Source organism: Tilletiopsis washingtonensis (genome assembly GCF_003144115.1).
Source record: "Tilletiopsis washingtonensis strain MCA 4186 unplaced genomic scaffold FA09scaffold_23, whole genome shotgun sequence".
Taxonomy (NCBI): domain Eukaryota; kingdom Fungi; phylum Basidiomycota; class Exobasidiomycetes; order Entylomatales; genus Tilletiopsis; species Tilletiopsis washingtonensis.
This window is the reverse complement of record NW_020312020.1, coordinates 282,093-299,681: the sequence shown is the minus strand read 5'-3', so window position 1 is coordinate 299,681 and position 17,589 is coordinate 282,093. Positions and strand designations below refer to the sequence as shown.

At 66.8% G+C, this 17,589-nt stretch overlaps 7 protein-coding genes across 7 annotated transcripts; 4 read left to right on the top strand and 3 right to left on the bottom strand.

The window, feature by feature from the left end:
- Positions 1 to 507: 507 nt before the first annotated feature.
- Positions 508 to 2,200, bottom strand: FA09DRAFT_301725 (MFS general substrate transporter; the record flags this gene model as incomplete). Its single annotated transcript, XM_025740376.1, has 6 exons — positions 508 to 671; positions 728 to 818; positions 872 to 1,133; positions 1,187 to 1,614; positions 1,666 to 2,067; positions 2,120 to 2,200. 6 exons carry the CDS (start codon positions 2,198 to 2,200, stop codon positions 508 to 510), a joined length of 1,428 nt encoding a protein of 475 aa, XP_025595635.1.
- A 3,205-nt stretch (positions 2,201 to 5,405) lies between these two features.
- Positions 5,406 to 5,897, top strand: FA09DRAFT_148390 (hypothetical protein). The gene has a single exon (XM_025739170.1). It carries the CDS (start codon positions 5,458 to 5,460, stop codon positions 5,758 to 5,760), a length of 303 nt encoding a protein of 100 aa, XP_025595634.1. The 5' UTR covers positions 5,406 to 5,457; the 3' UTR covers positions 5,761 to 5,897.
- FA09DRAFT_332255 (hypothetical protein) lies at positions 5,565 to 6,134 on the bottom strand. Its single transcript, XM_025743383.1, has one exon. The coding sequence runs from the start codon at positions 5,977 to 5,979 to the stop codon at positions 5,761 to 5,763; it is 219 nt and encodes a 72-aa protein (XP_025595633.1). The 5' UTR covers positions 5,980 to 6,134; the 3' UTR covers positions 5,565 to 5,760.
- Positions 6,135 to 6,600: 466 nt separating this feature from the next.
- Positions 6,601 to 7,468, bottom strand: FA09DRAFT_332254 (hypothetical protein). The gene is made up of 3 exons (XM_025743382.1): positions 7,004 to 7,468; positions 6,837 to 6,873; positions 6,601 to 6,781 (listed from the first exon to the last, which is right to left on the bottom strand). Exons 1-3 carry the CDS (start codon positions 7,445 to 7,447, stop codon positions 6,741 to 6,743), a joined length of 522 nt encoding a protein of 173 aa, XP_025595632.1. The 5' UTR covers positions 7,448 to 7,468; the 3' UTR covers positions 6,601 to 6,740.
- Positions 7,469 to 7,744: 276 nt separating this feature from the next.
- On the top strand, positions 7,745 to 15,408 carry FA09DRAFT_362987 (PROCN-domain-containing protein). Its single transcript, XM_025745539.1, has 5 exons — positions 7,745 to 8,228; positions 8,281 to 8,413; positions 8,466 to 13,133; positions 13,190 to 15,178; positions 15,238 to 15,408. Exons 1-5 carry the CDS (start codon positions 7,879 to 7,881, stop codon positions 15,298 to 15,300), a joined length of 7,203 nt encoding a protein of 2,400 aa, XP_025595631.1. The 5' UTR covers positions 7,745 to 7,878; the 3' UTR covers positions 15,301 to 15,408.
- Positions 15,409 to 15,422: 14 nt separating this feature from the next.
- FA09DRAFT_148351 (hypothetical protein) lies at positions 15,423 to 16,012 on the top strand. Its single transcript, XM_025739169.1, has 2 exons — positions 15,423 to 15,830; positions 15,990 to 16,012. Exon 1 carries the CDS (start codon positions 15,568 to 15,570, stop codon positions 15,820 to 15,822), a length of 255 nt encoding a protein of 84 aa, XP_025595630.1. The 5' UTR covers positions 15,423 to 15,567; the 3' UTR covers positions 15,823 to 15,830; positions 15,990 to 16,012.
- On the top strand, positions 16,008 to 17,345 carry FA09DRAFT_148286 (hypothetical protein). The gene has a single exon (XM_025739168.1). It carries the CDS (start codon positions 16,109 to 16,111, stop codon positions 17,168 to 17,170), a length of 1,062 nt encoding a protein of 353 aa, XP_025595629.1. The 5' UTR covers positions 16,008 to 16,108; the 3' UTR covers positions 17,171 to 17,345.
- Positions 17,346 to 17,589: the final 244 nt, after the last annotated feature.

The following is a 17,589-nucleotide window of genomic DNA, read 5'->3' as shown; positions in this document are numbered from 1 at the left end:
AGCTGGCTTGGCCGGCGCGCGCAGAGAGCGGCGCACCTCGCCTGCAGGCAGGCCAACAGCGGCCGGCGCGCGTACTGACTCCATCCCGCCGCCCTCTCCTGCCCGCGGCCGTTCAGGCAGAATCCTGCTGGCTGCCGGCCGACGTCCGTTCGACGAGGGTCCTCGCATGCCTCGTCCTCCTCCCTCTGCCCTCCTGCCGCCGTCTCGAGCTGCTCCTTCGCCGGCCAGGGACGAATCTCGCCGGCTCGAGAGGCTCCTGCACGCACGCTCCACGCGCTGCTCCAGTGCCTGTGCCGTGCCTGCATAGCCGCGTCACAGCGCCGCACGCCGGGATCGGCAATCGTTCGGCGGCGGCACGTGCTGGCGTGCCTGCTCCCACGCCTTGCACCCTGACCACCTCCTTCTCGGCCTCAGCACGGCTGCCGCATCAACGGCAAGTGGCATTGCAGGGGACATGTGCAAGGAACGGACGGCTGTCGGCGGCCAGCGCAGGCACAGCGCGGGGCATTAGTCGGCGTGCTTGTGGTTAGCATAGGTGCTGCGCGCCCGCAGCATGGGGCCGAAGCGGAAGAGCAGGAAGGGCGTGGGCACGCCGACGGCAAAGCAGATGCCTGCCATCATCGAGCCGCCGCCGCCGAGGCCCAGGGCGTCGTACATCGCCTCGCCAAAGACTGCATGAGAGAGCGTGAGCATGGAGCAGGGCAAATGGTCGCGCAGCGCAACTCACGGGGCGCACTGAAGCCCATCGTCGAGCGCACAAAGACGGACGCGAGCAGCGCCGGCGCCGCCAGCAGCGCGTAGCACTCCACGAGGTAGGCCTGGCGAGACTCTGATCAGCGGCAGTAACGCACAGGCGCGCTCCGCCACTCACCTGCGCCGAGATGACACTGGCCGACATGCCGATGGCGTAGATGAACAGGCCCAGGTCGGAGACGGCCCACGGCAGCGCCTGGTCGGCCGACCAGCTGTAGAGCATCAGGCCGACGGGCGGGAAGAAGGAGAAGACGCGCATGATCGACAGCTTGAACTCGGGCACGGCGTTGCCCATGTTCTTGACCGTCAGGCGTCGGAACTCCATGTCGGTGCGCCGGCCGCCGATGACGCCGCCGATCATGAGGCCGAGGCCGATGGCACTGCGGCGAGCGTGTCAGCAAAGCTTAGTGTGTGGAAGCGGCGCAGCACTCACAGGTAGTGCAGCGAGGCAATGCCCGGCTTCTCCTTGTACACCGTGCCGTACACGGCCGGGATCGTCGTCTTCTGCAGGTAGAACACGGCGAAGAGGACACCGACGTAGAGCACGAGGATCTGCAGCAGCGGCTCGCGGAAGAGCAGCACGAACGGCACCACCATGCCCTTGACGAGCTTGATGCGCAGCGTCTCGGCCTTGCGCTCGAACACCGTGCTCAGCTCCGGGTTGCTCTCCTCTTTGCGCCGCCGCGCGGCACGTCGTGCGAGGATGAAGGGGCCGTACGTCTCCTTGACGAAGGGGATGAAGGCGATGAGCAGCGCCGCGATGAGGCCCGAGGAGATGTACACGATGTCCTTCCACGCCACGAGCAGCTCGGTGATCCAGCCGCCCATGATGGGGCCGAGCACAGGGCCCATTTGCGGTGCCTGCAAGCGTGCGTCAGTGACGAGCAACGAGTGGTCTCGCACACGACTCACCAGCGAGAAGACGGCCATGGCCGTGGCACGCTGCTCCGGTGGCCACACGTCAGTGAGCAGGCCGCCGCCGACGGCCAGCGGCGCAGAAGCACCGAAGCCGGCGAAGAAGCGGAACACGGCCAGCACCTCGTAGCTGGGCGCAAACGCGCAGGCGGTGTTGAAGGCGAGGTAGAGACAGAGGCCGAACATGAGCACCGTCTTGCGTCCGAAGATCTCGCTGAACGGCGCGTACACCAGCGGCGCCACGGCAAAGGCCAGCACGTAGAGCGCAATGACGAGGCCGCGCTCCACTGACGTCGTCATGTGGTAGTCCTGCGAGATGAGGCCCAGCGCGGGCGCCATGTTGGCGATGCCGAAGTTGGACGCGAAGGTGCTGAGACTGATGAGCACGGTAACGATCCACTGCAGCGGCATGGTCAGCAAGGAGCGCATGGCGAAGCGCACTGGCACGCACCTTCTTACGCGACGGCCAGTTGCGCGGGTTCTCCGGATCGTTGTCGCCGTCCCAGGTGACAAGCGTGGGGTCGTATGGCATGCCAGGCGGCGCCGAGCCCTGGGCAAGGCACTCGGCGACGACCTCGGCCTTGCTCTTGAGCGGCTGCTGCGACTGCCGTGCGTCGTACAAGTATGGCCGGCCCTCGAGCGTCGAGGCCGCGCGAGCGCGGTCATGGGCGACGGTGAGGATGGAGTTGAACGAGGCACGCACGCCCTTCTCGCCCTTGCGCATCGAGTCCTCCGACGAGCGCCACGACTTGTGTCCCTCGCTGCAGGCGCTGGCCAGCGTCGCATCGCTGTCCTGACGGCGATGCGGTGTGCGCGGCGTGAGGCGGACGTTGTCGAAGCTCGCGTCTCTGCCGCCGCGAGGGCTCTCCTCTTCAAAGACGCTCCGCAGAGGCGGCTGGGCATTTGTGTACACCGTGCCACGCTTGGTGCGAGGCGGCGGTTGGGGAAATTGGTCCGCTTGCGCACTCTGGCGTTGACCCCATGGCCACAGTGAGCGGCGGCGGCCAGAGCCGTCGTGTGCGCCATTCGAGTCGGTCGACTGCGCCCAGCTGACTCGCGACGTGCCGTCGACGAAGTAGGAGCTGCGCTGCATCGCCGCGACGCTCGTCGAGCCGCCGTCGACGGTGCCCGAGTCGGCGCGGATGAGATCCTCGGGCGTGAGGTACGACATGACCTCGCTGATGGAGAGGTGCTCGGTGAGGCGCTTGAGCTTGCCCTCCTTCTTCTGCTTCGCCTCCATCTGCGCTGTCGCGCGCCGCGAGGCAAAGTAGTCGGTCATGACGGACTGATGAGCACTCTTGCGCGCCTTCTCGAAGACGGTCTGCACATCGAAGAGGTCGGCGACCAGCGCAGTCAGACGCTTGTCACGGCCCTCCAGCGTGCTGAGCGATTCGACGACGTCGTAGTTGCCGGGCGCCGAGGCGGAGCTGTACGCCGAAGAGGCCGTCGAGAGGTGCGCCTGGTGCGCATGCCCGTCTCGTGGCTGGCTGGTGGTGCGCCAGAGCGACGACGAGTGCGAGTAGTGAGTCGAGGCTGCGGCGATAGGCACGGGCGGCAGCGGCTGGCCTACGAGTGCCGGCAATGGCTCTCGGGCGATCGGAACGGGCAGCCGCGTGTCGGCGCCGCGCATGAGCGGGATAGGCGGCACCGTCTGCGGCCCGTGGAGGCCGATGACGCGGGTGACGGGAGTGATCGACCGCGTCGAGAGGTCGCCGTCGGGATGGTCGGTGACGGCGCCATGATTTGCTGAGAGATGCTGCCGTGCTGCGGACAGGCGCGTGGCGGGGCTATCCCACGAGCGAGAGTGCACGTACGACGGGCGCTCGCCGAAGTGCGACGGGTCGCTCTGCGAGCGAGAGCGAGTCTGGACGTCGGGCCGGCGCTGCTGCGACGTGCTGTCGTGTCGCGGTGTCTGCACATTCTCCATGTATGCGTCGTCGTCGAAGTCACGCGAAGCGTACTGGGAAGATGGGTGGTTGCTGCGGTACGGATTGGCATCGCTCCTGATGCTGTAGCTGCTCTCCAGACTGCTGCGACCCGTAGCAACCGACGCTCCGCTCCGACTCGTGTAGCGTGCAGCAGACTTCGGCGGCGGCTCGAGCTTGCTGGACCGAGAGCGCAGGCTGTTGAGCGAGGACTGCCGGCGCACGGAGTACTCCGACGACGGACTCGGCTCTGCGGATGGAGGCACTGGCCGCCTGGTCGCCGGCGTGCGTGGCGTGGGCAGCAGTGCTCGCGACGCGGGCTGCTGGCCGTCCTGAGTACGGCGCGTCACTTGCAACGGCGCCACGACGGGCGCCACGTACGGCGAGCCGTCGCCGTAGTAGCGCTCTTCGACTGTGCGTCGTGACGCTCTGGTGTCGACTGTGTTGCGAGTGGCATGTGACTCCACGCGACGTGTCTGCAGCTCGCTACGGTACGACACGTCGGCTGGGTGCCGCGAGCGCGAGCGCTCCTCGTCACGACTTGGCCGTGGGCGAGCTTCCTCGAAGCGCGACCAGCCGGCCTCCTCGCGCCGCGGGCGAGCTTCGTCATCGCGCCGCGGCCGGCTGTCTTCGCTGCGACGCGGGCGAGGCTCCTCTTCTCGCCGTGACCGCGATGGATCCTCGTCGTGCCGTGGCCGCGAGCGGGACCGCGCATCGCGCTCGTGCCGGTGCGAGGACATGGCCGCCGAGAAGGACGCTGCCGGTGCACGGACGAAGCTCCGTCGAAGGACCTGCGAGAGAAGCGAGTGTGGGAGAGGGACTGGAAACGGGAAAGGGAACGAGAAACGAGACGGTGAGAGTGGAGGCTCGGCGGCGGCTCGTGGGCCTTTTGAGGGCCGTATCGCGGAATGGGCGCAGCAACGGCCGCGTGCTCTCCTCGACGCCCACCCACATCTCATCTCTGCGCCCTCGGCACCCGCTGGCGCGATATGGGGCGCAGCAACGGCCGCGTGCTCTCCTCGACGCCCACCCACATCTCATCTCTGCGCCCTCGGCACCCGCTGGCGCGCGGCTCCGCTCGAAAGAGAATGTGCCTGTGCCTCATTTCCGGCCAGATGGATGACGCACTCGGCACGCCGACCACACGTGCAACGCCCCTGCGGTGCCCCTGCGCTGGCTTAGCAAAGAGAAGGGGCGGTCAGGGATGAGATGAGTGATAGCAGGCGCTCACCCGCGCATAGCTCGAGGAGGTGCGGAGCTCGTGCGTGGGCGGCATACGTGGCGACGCCCATGCGGTGCCACATTGGGCGCGGGCCACTCTATTGCGCCAACATGGCGGCACGGCCTAGACCGCCGTCACACATGCAGGCCGCCGCAGCCAGCTCAACGCCTCGGGTGCGTGCTGCGCCCTCAAGAGCTGCCGGATGGAGTCGTCCGGGCGCCCCTGCTCCTCCTCGTTGGCGTGCTGAGACCGTGGCGTCGCGGCTGAGGGGTCGTCACGGGCAGAGCGCACGCCGCGGCTCGTGGCCGTTCACCACAGCGCCCCTGACCCAGCGCAGCGCACGGTGCCAAGACCCGATGACCTTATTTGTCACGCATGCTTTGTGAGAGATCGGGTTGGCAGTGCCGTACGAGTGGAGCGCGGGCCTGGTCGCAGAGAGGCGCGAGGGATGTGGTCGAGAAGGAGCAACGACGGCGAGCAAGGCCGGGTTGACACCCTGGCGGCCGCACTACAACCGAGCGACGCTCGTTGTAGTCGCGCAATAGAAAACGCGCCGCGCGCCGAGTCGAAATCGCAGATCCATCGCGCGGCACCGCCTTCCTCCCACCCTCACCCCCACACCTCACCCCTCGCTCTGCAACCATGGCCAAGGTCTCGCAGCCCGAGCTGAAGAAGTTCCTCGACAAGCGCATCAGCGTCAACATCCAGGGCGGGCGCAAGCTCAACGGCACGCTGCGCGGCTTCGACATCTTCCTCAACCTTGTTGTCGACGAGGCGACGGAGATGGACCGCAACGACGCGGGCGCGTGGAAGGAGGGCGCAGGGTGCGGCACGGTGGTGAGTAGATCGCATCATGAGGCGCGTGCGGCGGTGGTGATGTCTGGTGTGCTGAGGCGGCGAGGGCGAGGTGCAGAGCGGGCGACTTGTGATGTGGCGGCCCGTTAGTCAGAGATCTCGAGCTGGCAGACTACGTGGGCGTTGCGAAAGCAGCGAGTGCTGCTGCGGCTCGTCGCTCTTCAACGATGTGCGCACCAGCGCAAGTACGCAGGATAGGATGCGGCTGGGCTCAGTTTGGGCGTGGAGGTCGAGGCCTCTCGCCAGCAGCACCTGGACCTTTGCTGGGAGGGCGCAGGCTCCAGCGGCGAGCGCTGCTTTGCGTGGCATCATGTCTCGGAGCCGGTCTTGTGCTCGGGTCGCTTGGCCAAGCTTTGTCTGCTGATGGCGCATGCGATAGACGCAGACGCGAGTGACCAGGCGCGGGCGCAGTCCCGTCCGCCGCTGGCATCCCGATTGGATGTCCCGCGCCTGCCGAGCGAGTGTCGCTGCCGCACGCACGCGCATCTTGCTGACGACCTGCTCTCCCTCTCACTTCAGGTCGTGCGCGGCTCATCAGTGACATCATTGGAGGGACTGGAGGCCATCAACATGCGATGAGCTTGGAGGGGAGGAGAGAGAGAGTGTGGGGGGGTCTTAGTTGGGCGTGCACAGCGACGCGCTGTCAAAATGAGATCGCCATCTCGTGCTCGAGCCCAGGAAGTGCCACTTGCGGTGAAGCTGTGATGTGTGCTATGCTAGGCTCGCTGCGCGCCGCTCATCAGAGCAGTTGTGCACTGGCGAGGTGCTCCTCGACGCACACTGGGTCCGCCGGCCGTCGTCCGCTCACGACGCCAGGACTCTTACTTTACGCGGGATGGAGTCGCGCAGGGACAGATCGACTGGCCGCAGCGCTCGTAAGGGCACCATGGCGTCAGAGCGGCGAAGGCGCATAGCTGCCGCGTCATGAGAGGACGCTGAGACACGCGCGTGAATGACGGATGCATGGGTGGTGGTACATGATGAAGAAGGGAGCTGAACAGAGAGCGTGACGCGAGAGAAGTGGGCCGAGAGGACGCGGCGCTGGGGTTGATGGCGAGCAGCAGCACGCCTCACTTAGAGACGCCAGGCTCGGCGAAGATGTCGCCGATCTCTGCAATGAGATGGGTCAGCGCCGACGTGGCATGCCAAGCTCCCGTCAGACAAACCTCGGATATAGCGCTGCCGGATATCTTCGTCGAGCAGCTGAGAGCCGCGAGAGTGTCAGCACGAGTGGACATCGGTCTAGGGCCACCCATAACGTCGTCGCTCCCCACTTCGCCACATCTCGAGTCTTCGAACGCCTGCTTCACACCGCGACCCGCACTTCACTCACACGGCCCTCCTTGCCGACGTCTTGCTTGCGCGCCTTGGGCTTGCGAGTAGCGTCGAAGCGGCGTGCGCTCGTGATGCGGAAGTCGTCCATCTCCTCGTCGCCGCCGTGGGATGCGCCACGCGTGCGCGACGAGAGCGGCTGCGCCTCGAGCTCCTCCTCCTCGTCCTCCTCGCCAGCATCATCGCCCGACGTGCCCGTGTCGTCGAGAGCCAGCACATCGACGGCACGCGTCTTCTTGCTTGGTGACGCGACGACATGCAGCGTCTGTTGAGCCGAGCGCGGCGGCGAGGCGGGTGCCGGTGCGGTGCTGGGCGCCGCGCCCTCGGGCTGCTGTGCGGCTGCGGCTGCGGGCGAGGCCTGCTGCGGCTGCGCACTGGCCGACGGCGTCATGACGGCGTCGTCGTCGCGATCAACCTGCGGCCCGTCCGGCGCGGCTGCAGACATGATGAGTGGGCACAGGCAGGGGTTGATGAGGTGGAGAGGTCGGCCGTGCCGCCAGGACCGTGCACCTCGAGGCGAAGCAGCTTGTATTCGCGCCTGCCGAGTTGTATCCGCGCGGCTGCACCCTGCCGGCGTTTGTATTCGCGCCGCCCAGCGTTACCCCATCCGCGCGTCACGTGCCGCGCCCCGCCGCACGACCATTCGTCCCTGCGCTGCGCGACGCGGCGCCACTGCAGCGCTGCTGCTTCCTGTGCTCCTTCCGCCACGACCCTGTCCCGCCCCTCCCCACCCTCCTTTCCCTCGACGCTTGCGGCACAGGTGCACACAGACACCTCGTCTTCCCGCGCCCGCATACCCGAGCGCTCCGCTCGCCGCCGCCACCCTCGAGCCGCCTCGTGTAGCAGCAGCTGGCGCACGCCTCTCCGCAGCCCAGCATGCCGACCACGGCGCCGCCGCCGGGCTTTGCCGGTGCGCCGACGGGGCCCAAGGGCCGGCAGGCCAACGGCGCCTCGAGCTCCAAGCTGCCGCCGCCGCCCGGCTTTGTGGCGACGCCGCATGAGCATGCCGGCCCGTCGACCGGCGAGCCGTCGTCGCTCTCGGCGGCCGCGCTCGCACAAAAGTCCAAGAAGTGGACGCAGACGCAGTCGCGGCGCTTCGGCGACCGCAAGGGCAAGACGGGCATCATCGACACGGGCAAGCAGGAGCTGCCGCCGGAGCACCTGCGCAAGATCATGAAGGATCACGGCGACATGAGCAACCGCAAGTTCCGCAGCGACAAGAGAGTGTGCGTCGATTGAAGGCTAGTTGTGGAGTGCGCAGGCTGACCCGCAGCGCAGCCATCTCGGTGCGCTCAAGTACCTGCCGCACGCCATGCTCAAGCTGCTGGAGAACATCCCGATGCCGTGGGAGCAGGTGCGCGAGGTGCCGGTGCTGTACCACATCACGGGCGCCATCTCGTTTGTCAATGAGGTGCGTGCCAGCACAGCTTGCGATGCCGCGCCACTCTCTCACACTCCCGCAGATTCCGCGCGTGATCGAGCCAGTCTACCACGCCCAGTGGGCGGCCATGTGGCTGGCGATGCGGCGCGAGAAGCGCGACCGCCGGCACTTCAAGCGCATGCGCTTCCCGCCGTTCGACGACGAGGAGCCGCCGTTGGACTACGGCGACAACCTGCTCGACGTCGAGCCATTAGAGGCGATCCAGCTCGAGCTCGACGAGGAGGAGGACGCGCCGATCATCGACTGGTTCTACGACCACAAGCCGCTGTCGGACAACCCGCGCTACGTCAACGGCCCCTCGTACAAGACGTGGTCGCTCGACCTGCCGAAGATGTCGGCGCTGCACCGCATCGGCAAGACGCTGCTCAGCGACTTTGACACGGCCGGCGACCGCAACTACCACTACCTCTTCGACGACAAGAGCTTCTTCACGGCCAAGGCGCTCAACGTGGCCATCCCCGGCGGCCCCAAGTTCGAGCCGCTCTTCACCGACGTCGAGGACCACAACGCCGACTGGGACGAGTTCAACGATATCCGCAAGGTGATCATTCGGCACCAGATCCGCACCGAGTACAAGGTCGCGTTCCCGCACCTGTACAACAGTCGCCCGCGCTCGGTGCACCTCGGCGTGTACCACGAGCCGCGCAACGTCTACGTGCGCACCGACGACCCGGACCTGCCGGCATTCTACTTTGACCCGGTGCTCAACCCCATCTCGAGCCGCGGCCTCGCCAACGCCGACGCCTTCCGGCCGGTGTTCGACGACGGCGAGCCGGTTGTGGCGCACGAGGACGACGTCTTCGGCGTCGGCGTCGAGGGCGACGACGACCTGCCCGACGAGATCGCCTTCACGCTGCCCGACCACGTCGCGCCGTTCCTGGCCGAGGAGGAGCTCACGCAGGAGCTCACGGCCGACGCCATCGCGCTGTGGTGGGCGCCGGCGCCGTACAACCAGCGCTCGGGCCGCATGCGCCGCGTGCTCGACATTCCGCTCATCAGCTCGTGGTGGCAGGAGCACGCGCCGACGGGCCTGCCCGTCAAGACGCGCGTCTCGTACCAGAAGCTGCTGAAGCGCTGGGTCGCCAACTCGCTCGGCTCGCGCCCGCCGAAGAGCCACACGCGCAAGTACCTGCTCAAGCAGCTCAAGGGCACCAAGTTCTTCCAGCAGACGAGCATCGACTGGGTCGAGGCGGGCCTGCAGGTTGAGCGGCAGGCGCACAACATGCTCTCACTGCTCGTCGCGCGCAAGGGCCTCACGTACCTGCATCTCGACCACAACTTCTCGCTCAAGCCCGTCAAGACGCTCACGACCAAGGAGCGCAAGAAGTCGCGCTTCGGCAACGCCTTCCACCTTGTGCGCGAGATGGCGCGCCTCGTCAAGCTCGTCGTCGACAGCTTCGTGATGTACCGGCTGGGCAACGTCGATGCCTTCCAGCTCGCCGACGGCCTGCAGTTCACGTTCAACCACATCGGCCAGCTGACGGGCGCGTACCGGTACAAGTACCGCATCATGCGGCAGATCCGCGCGTGCAAGGATCTCAAGCACGTCATCTACCACCGCTTTAACAGCGGGCCGGTCGGCAAGGGCCCCGGTGTCGGCTTCTGGGCGCCGTCGTGGCGCATCTGGATGTTCTTCCTGCGCGGCATCACGCCGCTGCTCGAGCGCTGGCTTGGCAACCTGCTGGCGCGCCAGTTCGAGGGCCGCAACAGCAAGAACAACTCGACGACGGTGACGAAGCAGCGTGTCGAGTCGCACTTCGACCTCGAGCTGCGTGCCGCGGTGATGCACGACATTCTCGACAACCTGCCCGACGGCGTCAAGCAGAACAAGGCTAAGACGATCATGCAGCACCTGTCCGAGGCGTGGCGCTGCTGGAAGGCCAACGTGCCGTGGAAGGTGCCCGGCATGCCCGTGCCCGTCGAGAACCTGATCCTGCGCTACATCAAGAGCAAGTCCGACTGGTGGACGTCGGTGGCGCACTACAACCGCGAGCGCATCCGCCGCGGCGCCACCGTCGACAAGACGGTCGCACGCAAGAACCTCGGCCGCCTCACGCGCCTCTACCTCAAGGCCGAGCAGGAGCGCCAGAACTCGTACCTCAAGGACGGCCCCTACATCACGTCCGAGTCGGCCGTGGCGATCTACACGTCGACGGTGCACTGGCTCGAGTCGCGGCGCTTCCAGCCGATCCCCTTCCCGTCGCTCAACTTCAAGCACGACACGAAGCTCCTCGTGCTCGCGCTCGAGAAGCTCAAGGAGGCGTACAGCGTCAAGGGCCGCCTGAATCAGAACCAGCGCGAGGAGCTGGCGCTCGTCGAGCAGGCCTTCGACAACCCACACGAGACGCTGGCGCGCATCAAGCGCCTGATGCTCACGCAGCGCGCCTTCAAGGAGGTCGGCCTCGAGTTCTTCGACACGTACGAGAAGCTCATCCCCACGTACGACGTCGAGCCGATCGAGAAGATCACGGACGCGTACCTGGACCAGTACCTCTGCTACGAGGCGGACAAGCGGCAGCTCTTTCCGGCGTGGATCAAACCCAGCGACCAGGAGCCGCCGCCGCTGCTGGTGTACAAGTGGTGCAACGCAATCAACAACCTCGACGGCGTGTGGGAGACGGCCGAGGGGCAGTGCAACGTGCTCATGGAGACGACGCTGGCGCGCGTGTACGAGAAGATGGACCTGACGCTGCTGAACCGCCTGCTGCGCCTCATCATGGACTCCAACCTGGCCGACTACATCACGTCGAAGAACAACATCTCGATCGTGTGGAAGGACATGGCGCACGTCAATGCCTACGGCCTCATCCGCGGCCTGCAGTTCTCGGGCTTCGTGTTCCAGTACTACGGCCTCATCCTCGACCTGCTCGTGCTCGGCCTGCAGCGCGCGTCGGAGATGGCCGGCCCGCCGCAGATGCCCAACGGCTTCCTGCAGTTCCGCGACACGGCGACGGAGACGAAGCACCCGATCCGCATGTACACGCGCTACGTCGACCGCATCCACATCTTCTTCCGCTTCACGGCCGACGAGTCGCGCGACCTCATCCAGCGCTACCTCAGCGCCAACCCGGACCCGAACAACTCGAACCTCATCGGCTACGCGAACCGCAAGTGCTGGCCGCGCGACTGCCGCATGCGCCTCATCAAGCACGACGTAAACCTCGGCCGCGCCGCGTTCTGGGAGATCAAGAACCGCCTGCCGCGCGCGCTCACGACGATCGACTGGGACGACACGTTCGTCAGCGTGTACAGCAAGGACAACCCGAACCTGCTGTTCAGCATGCAGAACTTCGAGATCCGCATCCTGCCCAAGTGCCGCGCGGGCGACGTGCACGACGAGCGCGACGGCGTCTGGTCGCTCGTGCACACCGACTCGGGCGAGCGCACGAGCCAGGCGTACGTGCGCGTGTCCGACGAGGGCATCCAGGCGTTCCGCAACCGCATCCGCCAGACGCTCATGGCCGCCGGCGCCACGACGTTTGCCAAGATCATCAGCAAGTGGAACACGACGCTCATCAGCCTCATGACGTACTACCGCGAGGCCGTCGTGCACACGACGGAGCTGCTCGAGTACCTCGTCATTGCCGAGAACAAGTGCCAGACGCGCGTCAAGATGGGCCTCAACTCCAAGATGCCGAGCCGTTTCCCGCCGGCCGTCTTCTACACGCCCAAGGAGCTCGGCGGCCTGGGCATGCTGAGCATGTCGCACTGCCTCATCCCGGCCTCCGACCTGCGCTGGAGCAAGCAGACCGACACGGGCATCACGCACTTCCGCTCCGGCATGACGCACGAGGAGGACCAGCTGATTCCCAACCTGTATCGCTACATCCAGCCGTGGGAGGCCGAGTTCACCGACAGCGCGCGCGTGTGGCAGGAGTACGCGCAGAAGCGCAAGGAGGCCGCCGCGCAGAACCGCCGCCTCACGCTCGAGGACCTCGAGGACAGCTGGGACCGCGGCCTGCCGCGCATCAACACGCTCTTCCAGCGCGACCGCACGATTCTCAGCTACGACAAGAGCTGGCGCCTGCGCGAGTACTTCACGCAGTTCCGCCTGCTGCGCCACTCGCCGTTCATGTGGACGAACCAGCGGCACGACGGCAAGCTGTGGGCGCTCAACAACTACCGCGTGGACGTCATTGCCGCGCTCGGCGGTGTGGAGGGCATCCTCGAGCACACGCTGTTCGCCGCGACGGCCTTCACGACGTGGGAGGGTCTCTTCTGGGAGAAGGCCAGCGGCTTCGAGGAGTCGATGAAGAGCAAGAAGCTCACCAACGCGCAGCGCTCGGGTCTCAACCAGATTCCCAACCGTCGCTTCACGCTCTGGTGGTCGCCGACGCTCAACCGCGCCAACGTCTACGTCGGCTTCCAGGTGCAGCTCGACCTGACGGGCATCTTCATGCACGGCAAGCTGCCGACGCTCAAGATCTCGTACATCCAGATCTTCCGCGCGCACTTGTGGCAGAAGATCCACGAGTCCGTCGTGATGGACCTGTGCCAGGTCTTCGACCAGGAGCTCGAGGCGCTGCAGATCGAGACGGTGCAGAAGGAGACGATCCACCCGCGCAAGTCGTACAAGATGAACTCGAGCTGTGCCGACGTGCTGCTCTTCGCCAGCTACAAGTGGCCGATGAGCCGCCCGTCGCTGCTGACCGACTCGCGCGACGTGCTCGACGGCACGAGCTCAAACAAGGTGCGTGCTGTCTGTGGGCGTCGCTGCCGCACTTGCTGATATCCTTCCCTCTCCAGTGGTGGCTCGACGTGCAGCTGCGCTGGGGCGACTTTGACTCGCACGATGTGGAGCGCTATGCTCGCGCCAAGTTCCTCGACTACTCGTCGGACAGCACGTCGATCTACCCGTCGGCGACGGGCGCGCTCATCGCCGTCGACCTGGCGTACACGATGCACAGCGCATACGGCAACTGGTTCCCCGGCAGCAAGCCGCTGATCCAGCAGGCCATGGCCAAGATCATGAAGGCGAACCCGGCGCTGCACGTGCTGCGCGAGCGCATCCGCAAGGGCCTGCAGCTGTACAGCTCCGAGCCGACGGAGCCGTACCTCAACTCGGCCAACTACGCCGAGCTCTTCGGCAACGCCGTCATCTGGATGGTCGACGACACGAACGTGTACCGCGTCACGATCCACCGCACGTTCGAGGGCAACCTCGTCACGAAGCCGATCAACGGCGCCATCTTCATCCTCAACCCGCGCACGGGCCAGGTGTTCCTCAAGGTCATCCACACGTCCGTGTGGGCGGGCCAGAAGCGTCTCGGCCAGCTGGCGAAGTGGAAGTGCGCCGAGGAGGTCACGTCGCTCGTGCGCTCGCTGCCCGTCGAGGAGCAGCCGAAGCAGATCATCGTGACGCGCAAGGGCATGCTCGACCCGCTCGAGGTGCACCTGCTCGACTTCCCGAACATCACCATCAAGGGCTCGGAGCTGCAGATTCCCTTCCAGGCGCTCGTCAAGCTCGAGAAGTTCGGCGACCTGATCCTCGGCGCCAAGGGCCCGCAGATGGTGCTCTACTCGCTGTACGACGACTGGCTGAAGAGCATCTCGTCGTACACGGCCTTCTCGCGCTGCCTGCTGCTGCTGCGTGCGCTGCACGTCAACCAGGAGAAGGCCAAGATCATTCTGCGGCCCAACGTCAGCACGGTCACGGAGCCGCACCACATCTGGCCGACGCTCTCCGACGACGAGTGGATCAAGGTCGAGATTGCGCTGCGCGACCTGATCCTGCAGGACTACGGCAAGCGCAACTCGGTCAACGTCGCGTCGCTGACGTCGAGCGAGATCCGCGACATCTTGCTCGGCATGGAGATCTCGGCGCCGTCGGTGCAGCGGCAGCAGATGCAGGAGCTCGAAAAGGGCGCCGAGGCCGCCGCGCAGGTGACGGCGACGCAGACGCGCACGGCCAACGTGCACGGCGACGAGCTGCTCGTCACCACAACGACGGCGTACGGCAACACGGCCTTCTCGAGCAAGAGCGACTGGCGCGTGCGCGCACTCAGCGCCACCAACCTGCCGCTGCGTTGCCAGCACCTGTACGTCTCCAACGAGGACATCAAGGAGGACGCCGGCGCCATCACCTACGTCTGCCCGAAGAACCTCATCAAGACGTTCATCTGCAACGCCGACCTGCGCACGCAGGTCGCCGGCTACATGTACGGCTCGTCGCCGGCGGATGCGCCGTCGGTCAAAGAGATCAAGGTCATCGTGTGGGTGCCGCAGCGCGGCAGCAACAACGGCGTCGAGCTGCCCGCCGAGCTGCCGCAGCACGACTACATGCTCAAGGACCTCGAGCCGCTCGGCTGGATCAAGACGCAGGCGGTGGACCAGGCTTACCTGGCGCCCGAGGACGTCGTCACGCACGCGCGCACCATGGCTGCGCACCAGGAGTGGGGCGCGAGCAGCGTGTGCATGACCTGCGCCTTCACGCCCGGCTCCGTCAGCGTCTCGGCCTACTCGCTCAGCGTCGCGGGCTTCGAGTGGGGCCGCAAGCTGAGCGCCATGGACGCCGCGGGCAACCCGCAGGGCTTCGACCGCGCCTTCGGCGAGCGCGTCCAGCTGCTGCTCTCCGACCGCATCCTCGGCACCACGCTCGTGCCGGCGCATTCCGAGGGCCGCTGGAACTACGGCCTCTCGCTCAGCGCGCAGTGGACGCCGACGATGAAGACGAGCTACGAGCTCGACGTGCCGAAGCCCTTCTGGGCCGAGGTGCACCGCCCGACGGCCTTCCTTGTGAGTGCTGACGTGTGCGATGCGTGACCGCAATGTGCTGACCTGCTGTCCTCCCACAGACCTTTGGCGACTCGGGCGACATCGACGGCGACACAGCCGACATCGAGGACCAGTTCGCGTAGCTCTGCGCCTGCTCCGCTTCCGCTTCCCTTCTCCCATTCCCGCTTTGGCCTGCTCCCTCATGTACTCTGCCTCACGACCTATGAACCGATTGCATTGTCCCTTGCGCTGGCTGGTTGCGGGCTGGTGCGCACGGACGTCGCTGAGCGGGCAGGCAAATGGCGGGCCCCGCTGCGGTCTAGAGCCGGCCTCTCGCCGAGGGTCCGCTGCTGGCGGGCCACGCCCAGTGGCGCTCTCCCGCGCTAATCAGATACTGTAAGGCTGGCTCCATGCGCAGACGCTCTGTGCAGCTGTCCTGCTCTGTGCGCTCTGCACGCTCAGGGTGCGGTGGCGGCTTGGCGGCATGTGCGGAGGCTGCACGCGGGACGTCTGGCAGTCGCCGAAGAGCTCCGCACCGCACGCCACGGCCGCGCCTGCTGGCGCTGTGGGAGCGGCGCGCCGCGGCAGTCGCCGATGCATATCCGCCCCCTCTCGCTCCGACGTGCGCCACCCTTCGCTGCACTCGCAAGTGTTGCGTTCCGTGAGCTTTTGTGTGCCAAATGTCTCCGAGGGCGAGAACAACACAGCGGCGGAAGTTTCGCGGTCCGCTTTCTCTCAGCGAGCACCATGGGTCCAGCCTAAATGAGCGGGGATCCGCTGCGGCAAGGCGCGAGCTGCGCACGGTGGCGATGCGTCTCCCAGCGATGACAAGGTGCCGGACGCCTCTCGGCGTGAGGGAGGGCTGCGTAGCGCTCAGATCACCTCGAGCAAGTGAGGAGGACCTCTTGCTGGCACAAGGCTGCGAGGAGCAACAGGGACCGGCAGAGATCAATGGCATGCCTTCCCGTCTCGAGACAGCGAGCACGAGGCGCGAGTGATGATGTGTGCCCAGCAGCGCTGCAGCCCTTAGCAGCCTGCAGACCCGAGCTTCCAGAGACAGGCATCCAATCGTCGATGCGCCGCTGTCAAGCTGCTCAAGGACATGTCAGCCAGAGAGGCGGCAGGCTGGCAGCCCCCAGCACGCCCGCATGCCGTCGCCTCCCGCCGCACACGAAAGATCTCCGGCGCCGAGAGCGGGCACGGGCTTCTCTCGGCGCTCGCTGTCGGCGCTTCAAGCAGCGGCAGCGTCTCGCCCTCGCTCGCTCGTTGCTGCGCAAGAGGGAGATGCGCTTCCGCCTGTTTGCCCGAGCTGCCGGCGTCTGCACGAGCGCCGCAGCGCTGCGCCCTCCGCCAAAGGACCTCGCCTCGTGCTGCGTCTGCGCTGCGCCCGCCTCGCTCGGCTCTTCCGCCAGCCGTGGCTGCGGCCATGGCAGCCTCAGCGCAGATGCGGCTGCGGCGTGCGCTGCTCGGTTGATTCTCGCTCTTCGCTGCGACGCCGAGCGTGGAGCTCCCAGGTCGCTGCGGCGGCGGCCAGAGGCTCGCACGACATCGATCTGCCGCCCGGCCCGGGATCTGCGCTGCTGCTTGCCGAGGCTGCTCTCCGTGCCGCATGTGGGCGTGCCGCGTGGTGAGGCGCGGCCTGCTGCAGACGCAGCGCCCAGACAGGCGTTCCTGAGCTGGTCTGGATCTTCGAGACGGGCCTGCGCTCGCAGTCGCAGCGGTAGCATGACGATTCTTCGCTGGTGCTGGCTCTGCAGATGCGATGCCGCTGTGCTGCAGCTGCAAAGGCTGCGCTGCACGACGGTCTCAAAATATCGCGCTTCCGACGGCGCTTCTGCGAGTCTGGCGACGCTCGAAGCCGGAAGGCCCAGCTCTGCCGCTCGGGCTTGCGCTGCTGCGCCAATTGAAGCGCAAGCCAGAGCCGCAGCGGCAGGAGCCAAGCGGCAGTCGACGCTCCGATGCCGCCGGTTTGTGGTGCTAGGGCGACCTCAGGGCGTAGTGCGCGCCGCCTGATGCTGTGCTCGCGGCTGAGCCTCTCTCTCTCTGCAGCCGAGCGGAGAGGAGAGAGGCCCGGAATACCCCCAGCTGCGGGCGCAAGGCTCCGACGATGGCCCAGAGCGCAGCGGCAGGCTGGGCAGGACGAGGTGGCATGCCGACGGCGGAGCGGGCCGCGTAAGAGATCGATAGGCTCGCCCTCGTGCTTGCCTCGCGCTCGGAAGCGGCGGCGGCGGGCGGTGCGGCGGTGGGCCCGCGCCGGATGGGCCGGCCGGGCGAGCACGAGGCGCGAGGGCGAGACGCGCGAGAGCGAGCGCAAGCGCAGGCGCGGCGCCTAGGCTCTGTCGCGCGGCTGCGGTGCAGCTGCGGTGCCGAGCGCGGCGCAGGGCCAGTGTCCGGCCCCCAGCTCGGCTCCTCAGGGTTCAGCCCGCGTGCGA